This window comes from Galeopterus variegatus, unplaced genomic scaffold (assembly GCF_000696425.1).
Source record: "Galeopterus variegatus unplaced genomic scaffold, G_variegatus-3.0.2 Scaffold380, whole genome shotgun sequence".
Lineage (NCBI taxonomy): Eukaryota > Metazoa > Chordata > Mammalia > Dermoptera > Cynocephalidae > Galeopterus > Galeopterus variegatus.
The window spans coordinates 94,777-112,481 of NW_007726491.1; the positions used below are offsets into that span (position 1 = coordinate 94,777).

A 17,705-nucleotide genomic window follows, 5' to 3' on the forward strand; every position below is an offset into this window, starting at 1 on the left:
CGGTCCGGTACGGGGGTGACACTGAGGGTTGCGATCCGTTGCCGGACACGGAAAAAGACAAAAAGGAAAAAAAAAAATTTGCCAGAAAAGACTTAAAAGATTATGGTCCTAATTTTTAGAATTTAGAAAGCATAATTTTAATTTTTCATTTTCACTTTTAGTTAGAAACATATTTCTAACCAGATTACTTTAGTTGGTCCTACCATTTTCATGTATTATTTTAAAAGTTATAACTCAAAGAGACTTAATATCAAATATAATCATTATTCTTGCCAGTTTATATTCACTCTCAGGTAAAGAAAGAAAAACTATTTGAAATAAAACAAACCATGTACCGTTTAGACATTTGGCAATATCAAATGCTAGAAAAATGCTCAATAAAACATTGACATTTGAAAATGTTAATGTTTTTTCTATATAACTTCAACATCAAAAAATCAAAATAAGTGTATTAGAAACTCACTTCAGAAAGCATTAAACATATCTATCTAAATTAACAAAAATGTATACAAAATTAAACTTACCAAGAAAATTCTATTTATTTTGCTAGTTTCCATTTTTTTAAAAACAAAAACAACCTCCTCTATCATTAGGTGAATTCATAGCCTGTTCAAGCAATAAGATATACACATTTCAACCAATAATATAATAGTAAATCAATTAACCAGAACCCAAACACTAAATTATTACAGAATTGTTCTACCTTTTTTTTGGCAAAAAGAGAGGCATCCTTGAATAGAAGATTAATGACTGCTATTCAGAAGGATGATCCTGAGACTATCTTTTTTTGGGTGCTTTAATATCTAAAATTATTTCATTTTATTATATTAATACATGAGAAAATATTTTATTCATTTATTCTCTTAATAGATATTTACTGGATTTATATTTTGTAGAAATTAGTTTAGCAAAATTTCAGTTTTTGGTGAACATCAAGTTTAGAATAAAGAAGCACCAGTTGCCACAACTTCACATATAAAAAATATCCCATTTCCTAAAACTCTCAGTTAATTAAAGTTACTGCAAAGATCAAAAGATCAGGATCACCTAGTTTAAAATTCATAAAGAAACACCAAGTAAAAATGTACATAAACATCAGATAGCAGAGGAACCAAAAGAATAAACAAAAGCTCACTTGGCCTATTTATCCATTACATTTAATACAGAATTTGTCATCAAATCTACTTTATAACAAATATGGAAGGTAGCTCATGGTCAAAATGTATCTATTGTAATGATCTCGTCACTATAGATCAAGCATTATAAAAATTCTCCTTGCTTCCTCACTTAAACCTTGCTTAAATTTTAGGATTTAGAATTAATGTTTTCATTTTTCACTTGTTTCTAACAGCATCTTTAATTGAATAAATAGGTTCAGGAAACTTTCTGTGGAGTTTACAGAATTTAGAGAATTATGAAGGAAAAGAGTTGCCAAATCACAGGAAAAGTCAGAAAACTGTGAATGTGGAAAGATCAAAACTAGTATTTGAAATATATTACCTGTTCCAAGTTTTGAAGGCATTGCTGGCTCGTTTGAACAGATATCCTTCCATTACAATGCCATTTGCAGCATCTACATTATATTCTAACTTAGAATCATCACTGGAGAAATCCTAAATAAAATAACACATAAAAAGTTCATATGACTTCACTAAGTTCCCTAGACAACAAATTTATCCTAGGGAAAGAGTTCAAAATGAAAAAAAGCTTTGTATTAAGACAGTTACAACAACAGTCACAGGAAAGGGAGAGAGGGCTCTAAATGATCAAAAATAGAGGAATGCTTCAACATACTAAAGTTATTTCAATTCAGTTGACTATTATGCAATACTTTTCATAATGATGATTTAAAAACACAGATGATTATATAGAATATACCGTAAAAGAGAAAACAATATAAAACGTACATACACCAAGATTAAAAGTATAAAATAATATGTATACAAATAGACAAAGGGAACAATTAAATATTACACAAGGTGTTATGTTCAAAATGTTATTGTTTTATCCCAATATTTTATGGTGATGTGTGTTCATTGTTTTAAAAGGCATATGATATTTCATTGGGATTATTTAGGTCTACGACTATTTTTTTTACATATTTACTACTATGCTAGTTTTTGAATCAGATAGGAGTTCAGAAGTTCAGAATTAGGATAAAGGACATAAGGCATTTTTTTCCTAAAATAAAATTTAGTTTTGTAAAGGAGAAGGAGTTTAGTCTACAGTTTGAAGTGGGCAGGTTGAGCTCCCTTTTTTGTGAGGACTATGGAATCACTCATAGTCTTTTCCTATCATTCTTGATAGGAATGCACTTGAATGCAATTCAAACTACCAATTATCCTATAAGGTTTCGTGAAGTTTGGAAATCAGAAATCCAATATTTAAAATATTTCTTAACAAACTTCCAAAAATTTTGAATAAAACTGCAAGATTGGTGTTAACAACAAATTTAGAACTCTAAAAATCAGTCTCACACCTTTCAAAATTACTCCTGGACTAATGATTAAAATTAGATTACCACCCTCTTCGGGAATAGTAAAATTCCTGTCAAAATATTTTGGGAGGGCCGAGCCCATGGTGCACTCGGGAGAGTGCGGCGCTGGGAGCGCAGCAGCGCTCCCGCTGCAGGTTCGGATCCTATATAGGGATGGCCAGTGCGCTCAGTGGCTGAGCGCGGTGCGGCCGGTCTCAAAAAGGACAAAAAAAAAAAAACATTTTGGGAGAGGCTGGATGACCATCTGGTGAGAATGCTAAGATGTGGGGGTCTGTCAACATTGGAGGGTGAGAACCACCTAAGGGCCTTCCAAACCTAAGAGTCTACTAAGATGGGGAAAAGAAATGGACTGAATTCAGAATTAAAACAAAAACAGAAAAACTTCTACTGATACCTTTCAAACTTTAACCATAAAAAGACATGATAATTCAAAATAATCAAAAGAAGTAAAATCTTAAACGAATTGCTACATATCTTCCTACTCTTTCTTAGGGGAAAAAAAAATCAGGCAAACTTTAGTTCCCTCATTTAAAATTTATTTGAGGCTATAATTTATTTAATCATGCACTCAGGATTAAGTGAGCAACACACACAATTGATTTTGGTAACATTCTAAGGTTTCATTTGTAACATTTGCAGTCTTTTAATAACCTTGATGCTGCTTAAAACATAAAGTAAGACTTCCTTGAAAGTGCAGTTTTTGTCTAATTTTCAACTACATTTCTTGAGATAAATTAAGTCTTCAATTTAATTACTATTAATATCAATTAATATTTTACAGTACCTAAAATATGACAGAACATAACATTAACAACTAATAATGTTGGATAAAATATATACTGTTAGAATCTCTTGGGCCGGCCCGGTGGCGCACTGCTACAGTGCACCGCTTGGGAGTGCGGTGGCGCTCCTGCCGAGGGTTCGGATCCCACATACAGACCGGTTCCCGCTCACTGGCTGAGCGAGGTGCGGGCGCAACACCGAGGGTTGCGATCCCGTTGCCGGTCCCGGTCCAGTACGGGCGCGACACTGAGGGTTGTGATCCGTTGCCGGACACGAAAAAAGACCAAAAAAAAAAGAATCTCTTTAAACGTGTTGATGATCTAACAAATTAGGAAGGAATACACAAAGGCAAAAAACATTAAGTGAAAATTGGAAGCCCAAGAGGTAAGCTGAGCAAGAAATCCAGCTTTCACCTGAAGGGCATTTGCCCACCAGGAGGACTTGAGCTTTAAGTATGGGGCCCAGGGAATAGAAGGCAAAACCAAGGTTGGTCAATGAATGGAATCTAATAGAAGCTTTCCCTTTGAAACTGCAAGTAAGACAAGAAAGACCATCATTACCACATCCATTCAAGATTATTATGGAGGTCCTAGCCAGAAAGATAACACACAAAAAAATTTTAAATTGGGAAGGAAAACAAACTATCATTATTTATGAATGATAAGACTTTGTACACAGAACATCCAAAAGAATCCAGAGATAAATCAGTATTAAGAGAGCTTAACAAGATTACCAGTTACAAAATCAACACAGAAAAATCAATTTTATTGTAATGTAACAGAAGAAAACAATGAGAAAAATAAAACTTTAATAAAAGATAACATTTATGTTACATTTTAATATAACTGTCTGGGAATAAATCTAACAAAAGATATAAAAGAAAACCATAAAACTTTATGAAGATCATTAAAGAAAACATAAATAAATGGAGAATGTACCAAGTTCATGAATTAGATATTATAAAGATATGTTACTTCCTCCCAAATTGATTCATAGACCTAATGTAATCCCAATCAAAATCCCAAAAGCTCTTTGTGTGAAACCTGAGAAGCTGCTCCTGAAATTTATATGAAAATGCAAAACTAGGCAATTTACTTTTGAAGAAGAGAAGGTAGGGAGCTTTGCTTTATCAGATAATCAAGATTTACTACAAAGCTAAAAACAATTAAGACAGCATAAACTGGCACAATTAAGACAAAAAAGCCCAATGGAACAGAATAGAGAGCCTGAAACCGGCTTCACATATATGAAAATGTGATGTGTAACACAAGATACAACACAGTGCAGTGGGGAAAGAGCAAACTTTTTAATAACTGGTCTGGATCAACTAGCTACCAATGGGAGAATAAAAGGAAATTAGATCTCTACCTCACACCACACACAAAAACCCAATACAGATGGATTAAAGATCTAAACATGAAAAGCAAATCTATACAGAGGATATTTTCATGATCTTGAGCTGTAAATGATTTACTGAATGAGACACAAAAAGCATCAAATATAAGACTAATAAAATAAACTACAGGAAAATTTAAAACACATATATCCTAAAAAGGGCCTTATATCCAGAATATATAAAGAATTTGACCAACATGTAACTGGATGGAAAAATGGGAGAAAGGTTAATAAACTTTCATAAATAGGACACCTAAATAACCAGTAGATATAAAATAAGGTACTTGTGTTCATTAGTCACTAAAGAAGTATAAATTAAAACTACAAGATGTCAATATCTACACACCAAATTGGCAAAAATGTAAAACTCACAATACAGTGAGGTCGCAAGAAACAATGGGTACTCTCACAAATGCTGCCTGCTGGGAATGGCATAACATTTTAAAAAACAATTTAGCATTATCAACTAATGCTGGGGGCCGGCCTGGTGGCGCACTGCTACAGTGCGCCACTTGAGAGCGCAGCGGCGCTCCCGCCGAGGGTTCGGATCCCACATACAGACCGGCCACTCACTGGCTGAGCGAGGTGCGAGCGCAACACCGAGGGTTGCGATCCCGTTGCTGGTCCCGGTCCGGTACGGGCGCGACACTGAGGGTTGCGATCCATTGCCGGTCACGTAAAAAGACAAAAAAAGGAAAAAAAAAAAAACTAATGCTGAACATATATACACCCTCTGACCCAGCAATTTTACTCCTAGGTATAAATCCATCAGAAATGTATACACATTTCTGAAGGCATGTATATGAATGTTCATAGCATCACTGTTTCTCCAACTGATCGATTTCAATTCTTGAAAAATCTAAATAGTTACGTTAGACACATTTCCCTTAATTTTTAGGTGACTGGATTTTTTTTTTTTTTTTTTTTTTTTTTTTACCTGTAGTGCAGCCTTGTGTCAGCATTTAACAGTAGAAAAAAAGGTGAGTATTCATAATAAGCAAAAATAGCATTATTTTCTTTAAAAAAAAAAAGTTAAGTATTGTGTAAAATGAAATAAATTCATTTCAGATTTAATAATTTACCTGTTTTAGACCTAAGTACAACATTGAACTGTGTACATAATAGGAAAAGATATTAAAAGATGCACAATATTTATGAAATAATAAAATTTAAGCAAATATTCATATATTTCTATAAATATCATGATCTCTTTTTATTTTAACATTTACTTGTCGGAATTTGTGGGGTACAGTGTGTTATTTCAATACATGCATACAGGGCACAATGATTCACTTAGGGTAGACAGCATAGTTTTGGGTCCCAATTTTTAATAATCTTTTCATAGTAATGTCATTAAAACTAGTTACCCATCAAAATACCATATACACCCTAAATATATACAAATTTTATTTGTCAATTAAAAAAAAAAGTTACTCAACCAAAAGTTAATCTAACTTCAAACAAAGCAAAAATATGGAGTTAGTCTCACTTGACACTAACTAGGAAATAACTAGCTTAAAGACGGTCTGGTAGAAAATATTTCCTTTCTTAAATACTGTTTCTCTTTCAGCATTAATAATCCATCACCAATTAAATTTTTCTTACTTTTCTTACAGATTTTGCTTTCGTTTTTTTCCATTAACAACTCCTATGGTCAGATATTTTAAATTCTAAGTAAACCATAACAAAACTTGATTTGACTAATCAATACTAAGAGAAAAGATTCCTTAAAGCAATGCCAGAATGCACTCTGTCACATGCTTGTATTATTGCATTCAACCTCCAGCTCTCTCCTTTTATTTTCAGATTACTACACAAAAAATATCACTGATTATGTAAGATAAAATATTGTAAGGTTGAGTTTTAGGCATGTCACACTCAACTCTTTCGGCATGAAGAAATTAAAAACAGGTTTAATATCTGAATTTTCATTTTTAAAAACATATTTTTCAAAAATTAGTTCAGCGAGGCTTAAGTAATTAAACAAGCAACGCAAGTGAAGTTTCAGCATCATGTGGGAGAGGGAGAATGCTGCCTTACAGTGACTACAGGTGGAAAGACCAAACACACACATTGCTACCAAGGTGGTGTTGTCTGTCTCTCTCTCTCTTTCTCTCTCTCTCTCTCCTTCTCTCTCTCACAGGGGGGCTGGGGGCATCCTGAATGAAACTATGAATAGTGTTTTAAATTCTAAGTAAAGGCCACTTTTAACTTAAACAAGACCCTAAGAGGTAAGATTTTTATAAACTGGTTCAAGAGCATGGCTTTCAAATGTTTTGATCTGAAAGTATATACAAAACAGATCTTAACATCTGAGAAACATCTTACTTTTCACAAAAAGAGGATGAATTTATCTACATGATTTAATTATTAAAGCAACTCAAAGGATTTGTTTCAACACAATGGTACCTTACTTAAACAAATAAACAATTGGGTAAAATGGGAATTAATCCCCTTCAACATTTCCCCTCAGGTACCTTTTGTTGAATGGTGGAATGTTTTTGCTCCATCTCTCTTTTCTCCTTTGCTGCATCCACAACCAGTCGATCCAACTATAAGGAGGAAAAAGAGAAAAACTGTAGACTTAAAAATCAGAGAAAAAAAGGTATGATTACTTTTTCAAACCATATTCCAGGTCATTTCACAGATAAACATAGTAATAGGTTACTCAATTCAGGTTTACTTTAAAAAACATTTTGCCTAAACTTTAAAGTTTACATTTTTTCTGGTATCAAATCCTCTTTGAGAAAGTCCATATTTCCTCTAGGGAAAACATTTCCAAGAACAGTCACGGTGTCAAGCATATGTGACAGGAGGTCTTGTCATGGGCACCTCACTGATACACGGTCAGTCCTTGAATAAGGAAAATGACTCTAGGTAAGTTAACTGCCAACCCACTTGGCAAATTCTTATAGATGTAATCCAAGATATAAAAAAGAAACAGTGATGGGGTTTTTTTCCAAATAGCAAAAGATAAGTGCAGCTAAACCAGTCCAGCCAGCTCTCACAAGTTCACTGTTAACAGATACTTCCAATATCTCAAGATACTTCATGTTTTCAAGCTGGCTTCCTAATATTATAATCAAATCTAAAAGACAGAAAAAATAATTCACCAGATAAAACAGAAATCTAAAAATAATAATAATAAAATAAGAGCAATTATTCATAAGACCAAGGTATAAAATCACCAATTCTAAAGGTTCATTTTTAAAACCTCAAAAATAATAATGAAATCATACAATCTCATTTCTTTCCTGTTCCTTTGTATCAGAAAAGATGATATTCTTTTCTATCACAAATTTGAATTCCAATAATATGTGATGAGAAATGCACTGTCTTCCTGAACTCCTATATGTTAGAATAAAAACAATTAGGTTATAACATCCACCATTATGTGGATCTCATCCTCCAGACTGTGATGTATGTCTTTCTAACTTTCAACCCCCATAACCGCCAACTGATTAATGCATGTCTAATAGATGAATAAATAAAAATGTAAAAAGCAGGAATATGGAGAAAGATATGTATTAAATGTCCAAATATTTTAAGTGATATCCTTTAAAAACTAAAAAACGAAAAAAAAAAAAACCAACTTCTTAAAAAACTACATGATTCTTTATTCACCCTCTATCACAAATGATAATGTTTTTTCTACAGGAAAATAATTCTGATAACAAAATCTTAATATTACTGAACAGTAATAAAGAATAAAAAAAACACCTACACTGAAACAGAATTATCACTATGATAAAGTATTTGATATAGATGGCAACTATACTACTCTACTTTTGGGATCTAACACATACATACCTTAGTGACATTGATTTAATAAGTAATGCTGATACATGTTACACTAGGAAAATTTATGTTCTCAAAAGTTGCTTACGCAGAATGAGTGGAATAACCATTACACCATGGGTTTTATGCCTCTAACTGCATAGCACATAAATATCAGTCATTCAGACTGAAGTGCAGTATAAGGCAGCTTCCAAATTCAAAATTACATGTATATTTATATATATGTGTGTGTGTGTGTGTGTGTGTATGCATGTACTTTACACAAGTACTGCAGTGCAAGTGTTGTCAAATTGGTGATAAACTCCTCTGCTGCATCTCCCCCCCACTGCTATTGTGGAAGAGAGAAAATTTCCACTCTCTGTTGGGGAGGAAGTACAAAGAAAAAAAAAATCTTTCAACATGGTGAGGGGTGGGAGAGGCATGAGTTGGGAAGATGAAGACTGGTACTATCCTGTCTTCTAGATGCTGGGGACTACATCAAGAAGAGAGTCTGCAGCAGAGCAGGATGTGTCCCATGTTTGTGTTGGACATTACTAATTTTAATAGGCTGCTGTAACTAGCTAGGTATCTCCGATCCCCTTGTACTCTGAATCCCTTCCACTCCCACCACCTCAGATTCATCACTTCTCTTCCTCCTTTTCAATTTCGCCCTCTGGAACTGGCCCACTCCCATCTGCTTTTAAATTTGTGCAAATCATACTACCTTAAATAAAACATATTCCTCTCCAGCTACCACCTTCTCTCTCTTTCCTTCATAACACAATTTCTTTTAAAACTTACCATGTTCTCCACTTGCCCATTTCATATTCATCTACCCACTGTAATCTAGCTTCTGTGGTTTGGGCCCCCAACTCCATGGAAACAGCATCTCTCACAGAGGTAACAAATAATCTTCTTGCAGCTAAACCCAATAATTACTTCTTTTGGTTTACTCAGCCCTCTTTTGCAGTAACCATTCCCTCCTTTTGAGACACTCTTTCCTTGGCCTGTTTTACCACAGTCTCTCCATTTTCTAGCCCCTTTCTCATCTATGTCGTAACCCAGCTCTTCTTAACTAAACATCTCTTAAAAGTTGGTACTTCTTGGGTCCCTGTTCTGAGCCAGCTTCCCTTTTTACCCAGTATTAGTGAACTTCAACTTAACTTACAAAATCAAAATCTTTAAGTACAGTGTCGAGATACATACATTTTTTTTTTTTAAGATGACTGGTAAGGGGATCTTAACCCTTGACTTGGTGTTGTCAGCTCCAGGCTCTCCCAAGTGAGCTAACCGGCCATCCCTATATAGGGATCCGAATCCACGGCCTTGGTGTTATCAGCACCACACTCTACCAAGTAAGCCACAGGCCGGCCCTCTTACATTTTTTAAAAAATAGCTCTGATTTTGAGATAGCTAACTCTCCCTGGGTCAATTCATCCACTCTTGTGGTTGCAATTAGCAATTATATGCTATTGGCTCATTTAGTCTATGTCTCTCTCTTGAGCTCTAGATATAGGTATCCACTTACACACCAATTCTCAAAAATTAACACATTTAAACCTAAACTCATCATGTCTCTCCACCCTTGAATTGGCTATATCTTAAATAGCCCTCAGATCTGTCTTTATCTCTAGTGCCATGACTCTAGTTTCTGATGCCATTATCTCCTAACTGAATTACTAAAAAAAAAATCCTAACCACCCACTTCCAACTAGACTATATTATCTACTAGGCACTATAGGCACTGGGGCTTAGATACTTTCCAAGGGCCTGCAAATTTATTCAAGATTTGGAAGGAAAAAACCCCACAAAACTTATATTAATAGATGTCTAAAAACATAGTTATTTCAACTAGTCAACTGTGATTCAACTCATATCATTTTTATAAGTTATACTTAATATAAAACAAGAGTGCAATCTAATGTTTGATGCCTAGAACCAAGGAAGGTCGTGCCTTCCCCCCAAGTCTGGGTTAGATGTCCTATTTATACACTCCTACAACAAACACCATGATCCTCCCCATGTGGTAAAATAGGATAGCTGTCCACCAACATCTATTTTCTCCTTCCTCTTTGACCCCCAAATTCTAGCAATTCACATGGATACCTGGCATTAAGGTTTTATTTCCCAGGTTTCCTTGCAGCTTGCAGCTAGTGTGACCTTGTGACTAAGCACTGGCCATTGGTATGTTTGTAGAAGTGACATATACAATTTCCAAGAAATGTTCTTAAAGACAGGAATGTGTCTTTCTTTCCCTTTTCCCCCTTCCTATTAGCTGGAATTTGGGCATGATGGAGAGAGTTTGATTAGGTACTTTGAACCATAAGGTAGAATCAAAAGATATAATAAGCCTGGATCCCTTCTTATCAAGTGGCCACCATACCATGCCTTTGACCTTATATAGGAGAAATAAAATCCTTTAAAGCTATGAGATTTTTACTTCTAGTATTGAAAGCAAACCTAATCCCAACTGATATACACAGACAGGTATTTAGCACAGAGATTAATAGTCTGGTGACTTGTTGGTTTCTTCCAATAGATTTAGATATGTAAAGGCAGAAAACAGAATATGTGTAATTCATTGCATATGCACCATCCTTCCTCCACACCATCTCAACACACACACGCACACACACACACATACACACATCCCATATATTTTGGTCAGTAAATGTAATTCCTATTCCACTCTTACCTTTTTCCCATTTCCCTAGACTATTTTTCATCCTTAATCCCTTTCCTCAGAAAGTAAACTGAACCATCTTGGGAAAGAGAATCACCTAAAATTTGACACTGTTAAATCAAGAAAGCTCATCGATCAATAAAAAACAATGTCCCCCAGAAAAAATATAATACAAAGTTCTAATCAGATATAAAAAATAATTTGAACATAATAAAATTTCTATACATACAAAATTCTTATTTATAATTCTTACACACACACACACATAGATACCCCACATGTGTCTGTGTGAAGCGAAAAAGTTCCCAGGAGCTCTACAAACTTAAGATTTTAAAATTCTATTACTCAAATAGCAAAATATAATTTTTAAAAAATAAAAAAAAGAGCTATAGCTCAAATGAAAAGCAAATTAGGACAGCAACTCAATTATCCAAATGTAAGAAATTTAAAAACAAAGATAGCTATGTATACTATAAACAAGACACCTTATTTTTAAATTCTCCTTTTCAGTAACCACATTTACAATTCATAACATAAGGTTATTTTTACCCTTAATTTCATTTTTCATTATACATTTTGCCCACATAAATCTGCTGTAGCATCAAACTTCTTCATTAAGTAAATGAAAAAGTCTCCCAAAATGATAAATTTCTTTAAAAATACAAATTTCAGTATGTAATACAGAATCAGAATCAAGAAACACAGTCCAACATTACCTGTGCTCCAAGATCCTTCATGTAGGGCCCAAGTTCACTAAACAGATCATATCCTTGATGAAAGAAGGCCAAATGAGCATACATAAAGGATAACATCTAGTAGAGGAGAAAATATTACCATTTTAAAATCCATTCCTAGATAAATATTCTGAATTGTTTTTTAATCCTAATCCCATTCAATGTTTAAGAATTATTTGACAAGAGCCCAAAATGTCAATCCTATTTAAAATTAAACTGAGTCATTTTTCTTAAGAGTATTTCAGAAATATTTGCAAATATGAGAATAAATGTTATTTAAAAGAAATTTCCCAGTGGTTTACATTGTTAACAATGCCCAAACTTTTAGTCATTTAGACTATATCTAAATGATCAAAATTCACATAGTTGATTCAAATAATAAAATTTTCAATAGCTTCCCTATCTTCCTAGGTACATTATAAAATATCTGTGTTCTTTCAACCAAACTCACTGGCAAGCCTTAAGTTGCAAATAAAACATAAAAAAGATAAGGGGAAATATAAAGCTCTCAAAACAAAACAACCACAAACACTTTACAGCCTACTAGATCACCAAACACAACCGGAAGTGGGGGAATGCTCACTTCTTTTCTCAAGATAACAAAACAAAATGAGTCAACAGACTCTACCAATATGGATATTTCTTTATATTCATTCCACAAATCCAAAAAACAACATTAACAGGATTGAGATTTTTCCAAGTTCTCCTATATTTTACCTATTCATGAGAGAAAAATCACTCGTTTTTATTAATTCAGTTTTTACAGAGGGAGGAATTATATAATTAATGTATAATATGGAAATAATCTTCTAAATGCCCATGCTATATTTAGCAAGAAGTGGCATCTGTTTCTCTGAAATCTGAAATAAGTCATAAGGTCCTTAATACTCAAGAATCCTCCCAAAAAAATTTTTTTCCAAGAGAAGAACCAATTAAATAAAACACAAAGACAAAAAGACAAAACTCACAAAAGGAAAGTTATTCTGGAATGAGATAATGGTGATGGCTGCACAACTTTGTGAATATAATAAAAATCATTAAATTGCATAAAAAGTGGGGGGAGGTGGGAGATAAGATTAACCGCTAGAACTACATAAAAATAAATGTAAAATATGCATGCATCAAAACACACAATAGGCATAGTAAAGGAAATTATAAACTAGGAAAACACACATGACAAAAGGTTAACAGTCTCAATATGTAAGAAATGTTACAGATCAATATGAAAACAATAAACAGTCCACACTCCAACAGAGAAACAGACAAAATGCATAAATAGGGCATACGAGTGGCAAAAAAAAAAAATATGGAAAAAATGTTCAAACTCATTTGTATTAAGGAAATGCAAAATTGAATAATGAGATCACTTTTTTTCCCTATCAAGCTGGGGGGAAGGAGGGGAAATTGTCATACTCAGTGCTGATAAAACGTGGAGAAATGTTCACTCACACACAATTAGTGGAAATATTGTATAACACTTGAAATTTGACAATATTTGCCAAAAGCCTTAAATGTTTAAACCCTTTGAAGTAATTCCTCATCTATAAATCTATCCTAAGGAAAAAAATCAGATTATTCACTATAATAATCACTACAATACTATGTTTCAATGTCAAAAACACAAAAATTACTTAAATATCCACTAATGGGTGAAGTTAATTTATGGTATATTCAAGGTCAGCAAACTATAACCTGCAAACTATATCTAGCCCCACCAACTGTTTTTGGATGGCTCATGAGCTAAGAATGGCTTTTGTATTTTTAAATGGCTGAAAGAAAATGAAAAGAAGACACATGAATTTCATGACACATGAAAATTATATGAAATTCAAATTTCTGTGTCCATAAATAAAGTTTTATTAGAACACAACCATGACCATTCATTTACGTATTGTCTATGGCTGCTTTCTCATTACCAGGGCACAGTTGAGTAACTGTAACAGAGACCACAGTCTGAAAAACCTAAAACCTACCATATATTTATTACCTGGCCCTTTACAAAAGTTTGTCCACCCCTAGTCTATTCATGTGGTAGCATTCTATGTAGCCACAAAAGCCATCGTTAAATAAAGAATATTTAGCGACATATGATTTGGAAGTGTATTAGTTAAAAAAAAAATGTTATGAAACAGGAATTATTATTCCTGTAATGACTCTTGTAAGAATCCCAGGCATTATTATCCCTGGAATTATTACTCCTGAATTATTATTCCTACATTATTCCTATAATGTAGGAATTATTCCAATTTTGTTTGAAAAAATTAAATGCAATTTTAAAAGGCACATATTCATGTTCACATACACACACACACACACACACACACACACACACACAGAGAAAAAAGATGGAGATATATGCCAAGATATTAACAGTGGTTCTCCCTTGGTAGTAGAATTTATAGTTTTTATTTTTTTTTCATACATTTTCCAATTTTCTACAATTCACACACATTACCATTAGTCTGTAAAATGAGGTAGGGATAAACAGTATCTTTTAAAAAACAGGAAGTACAATGTACTTACCTGATAAGATATAACATGAATATAAACATAAAATTTAGGAAAAAGCTAGGTGGGGACAAGATCTAAATTAATTGAACTATTGTCTCAGGGGGGAAAAATTACTTCAGTAAATAAATTCAGAGAGGAGGAATTATTTCAAGGTTCTCAAAATAAGAAAGAGTGTGATGCCATACCACACCATCTCCTACCTGCTTTCTTGTTAAAGACCAAAAAAAAAAAAAAAAAAAGCAAAAAGTCACTGTCATTATAGGTGAAGAGGCTCAGGAAAAAAAAAAAAACGTAATCCTTGGGCTGGCTGGTTAGATCACTTTGAAGAATATGGTGCTGGTACCACCAAGGTCACAGGTTTGGATCCCTATACCAGCCAGCACTTAAAAAAAAAAAAAAAAAAAAAAAAGGAAGATCCTCAAATTTCACCCCACTGATTTTGTAACTGCACACCAAAGAACAAACCAAAATGCTGACACATCATCAACCCTAATGGGAAAATTCTCCAAATGATGTAAGTCCTTGATCTCAAATATTTTAAAAGTCTAGATAACACATAAAATTATAGAGAAAAATGTAAATACCTTGAAAGAGGTTGGGCAGAAAAATTTTAAAAGCAAATACCACTGAGAGTAAATTCAAAATCTAAATTTCGGGCCAAGCCTGTGGCGCACTCGGGAGAGTGCGGCGCTGAGAGCACCGCGACGCTCCCGCCGCAGGTTCAGATCCTATATAGGAAGGACCGGTGCACTCACTGGCTGAGCGCAGTGTGGGCGACACCATACTAAGGGCTGCGATCCCCTTACCGGTCACGAAAAAGACAAAAAAAAAAACCAAAATCTAAATTTCAAAACGAATCTCCCACAACCAGGCACACTGCCTGTGCCAAGGAACATGCCAAAAATATCACCTCCATGTGGGTGGCCCACCACAGCCACCACAGTAACCATAACTGCCGCAAAAGTAGCTAGACATCACAACCACCATGCAGATGGTCCACCAGCCACTGGAGTGCATTGACACAAGGAGAGCCACCAGCAGAGACCAAAGAAAGGAAGAGGATGTTTCTCTCTACAAAGCCCATTCCAGAGTGACAGAAGAAGCATCTGCTCTATGATACTACTGGGGGACCTGAACACACCTCTCAGCATTGGTCAGATAATCTAGGCAACAAATCAACAGAGTAACCATTACTCTTTCAGAGGGAGAGAAGAAATCTAGGGTTATCAGTGGTGGGAGTGCGGAGGGGGAGGAGGATGGGGAGAGATTAGACAAGGAGCATAAAGAATAAGTACAATTTATAACAATACATATATTAGTAATATTGATTTGATCAACATATGTCAACACTGAACCCCAAAACTATGTATAATCAATTATGATTCAATAAAAATTTTTTTAAAAAAGAAATACAAATAAAAATCAAAAAGAAGTAAAAGCAATTATGAACCTGGAATGTACATACCAGATGCCGCGTCAAACATTTAAACGTGTACACTTGGTTTCATATTAAAATATTTAAAACATCATTTCAATAAATGGGCTTACTGATTTTAGGATTTCTGATCTCCTTTTTGATTGAAGAACATTAATCTGAGGGAAAATACACTTGGTTAATTACACATGCATCATTTTATAAAAACTAACGTATAACACAATATTGTTAAGCTTGCTTATTTTCATGGCTTAAAACTTTTCCAAAAAGCAAATAAAAACAAAGTTCAAGTTTTTTCATCTGACAACCCTCTTTTTGCAAAAAGTTAAGACAAACCAGCCAACAAAATTCTTATCCATTCTTGCTCAAAGAAAAATTGGTCATTTAAATTATAATATTGTAGTGACAGAACTGTTTTGACATTCTAACTTCTGAGAATTCCAACTTTCCCCCACCCTCCTTATCTAATTGTTGCTCATCAAGGTTCAACATACATCCTTAATGCAAATTATCATTGCTTTACCATTACTGCTATCATTGTTTTCTGGGCTGTTACAATAGTCTATGAACTAGTCTCTCTGTTTCCACTCTTGACTCCCTATAATCTACTCTCCACACAGCAACCAGAGTGATCTTTATACAACATAAATAAGATCATGTTACCTCTAGCTGAAAACCCTCCTACTTCCTATGGTAGCTGGCAAGGCCCATTGTGATGCGGCCCCTGTCTGCCTCTATGACCTAATTTTCTAGTATTTCTCCCTTTTCTGTGCTCCAGCCACAGCCAAAGACTGCTCCCACCTCTATGCCTCTGTACTAGCTGTTCTGTCTACATGTCATTATGGTCTGCCTAGATGGGTACGAGGCTATCTCTTACCAAATCAGGTCTCAACTTAAACATCACCTTTTTTTTTTTTTTTAAAGATGACCGGTAAGGTGATCTTAACCCTTGATTTGGTGTTGTCAGCACCACACTCAACCAGTGAGCAAACCCGCCATCCCTATATAGGATCAGAACCCAGGGCTTTGGTGTTCTCAGCACCACACTCTCCTCAGTGAGCCACGGGCCAGCCCTTAAACACTTCTAAGGTAGCCCCTTACACACTGTCTAATACAAAGGTCTAAAGTAGCCCCTTACACACTGTCTAATACATCAGCCCTATTTATTTTGCTCATAGTATTTATAACTACTTTATTTTTACTTACTTATTAGTGCCTTTTTCCTAGCTAAAGTGTAAGTTCTATGAGATCAGGATCTTTGCCTTATTCCCAGCTCTAGCTCATGAGCAGCACATAGTAAGCACTTAATATATATTTGTTAAATAAGTTAATAGATCTTAAGTAAGTATAGACTAAATTTATGAAAAGATCAGTAAATTAAGAGATTTGCCTTTCATGAGATCTCTCCTAACTCTAGAAATTCGTAACAAACATTTTATTTTTGTCTGTTGTTATATATCAGCTTAATAAAATAAAAAGTTTAATAAAGTAAAATGCTTCTTATCCAAAAGAATTACTCACTCTTTGTTAATACTGTCAAAAGATTACAGAATATCTTTTTAATGTGTCTTTCCCACAGAATTCTATGCCTATTTTATCAGATAATTTTAAAGCACTAACTAGAAAACAAAAACAAACAAAAAATCTAAGTAACTTTGCTTAACTAAGCACTAGTTTTTACTACATGCCGGTTTCAAAGCCTGCTCGGTTTTGAAAACTAAAATATTAACTTTCAAATGTTCTAAGCAAAAGTAGAGGCTGCAAATAGCCTACTATTCGAACTGAAAAATGCTAAAAGTGCCTCTGTCTTTTTTTCTATTTAGCAATAAAAAATCACCATTTACATTCTTGGGTTAAAAAAGTAAATTCGGATATTTAGAGATGCTAAAG

At 34.1% G+C, this 17,705-nt stretch overlaps 1 protein-coding gene across 2 annotated transcripts in view; it reads right to left on the reverse strand.

Annotated features, from left to right (window-relative positions):
* ACAP2 (ArfGAP with coiled-coil, ankyrin repeat and PH domains 2) overlaps positions 1-17,705 on the reverse strand; it is a 139,975-nt gene that overhangs the window by 40,849 nt on the left and 81,421 nt on the right. For both annotated transcript variants that reach the window (XM_008568140.1, XM_008568137.1), the window contains exons 7-10: positions 15,929-15,973; positions 11,852-11,947; positions 7,153-7,227; positions 1,501-1,613 (exon numbers count right to left, since the gene is read on the reverse strand). In XM_008568140.1, coding sequence (XP_008566362.1) covers positions 1,501-1,613; positions 7,153-7,227; positions 11,852-11,947; positions 15,929-15,973 — 329 coding nt within the window. The remainder of the gene's footprint in view (positions 1-1,500; positions 1,614-7,152; positions 7,228-11,851; positions 11,948-15,928; positions 15,974-17,705) is intronic.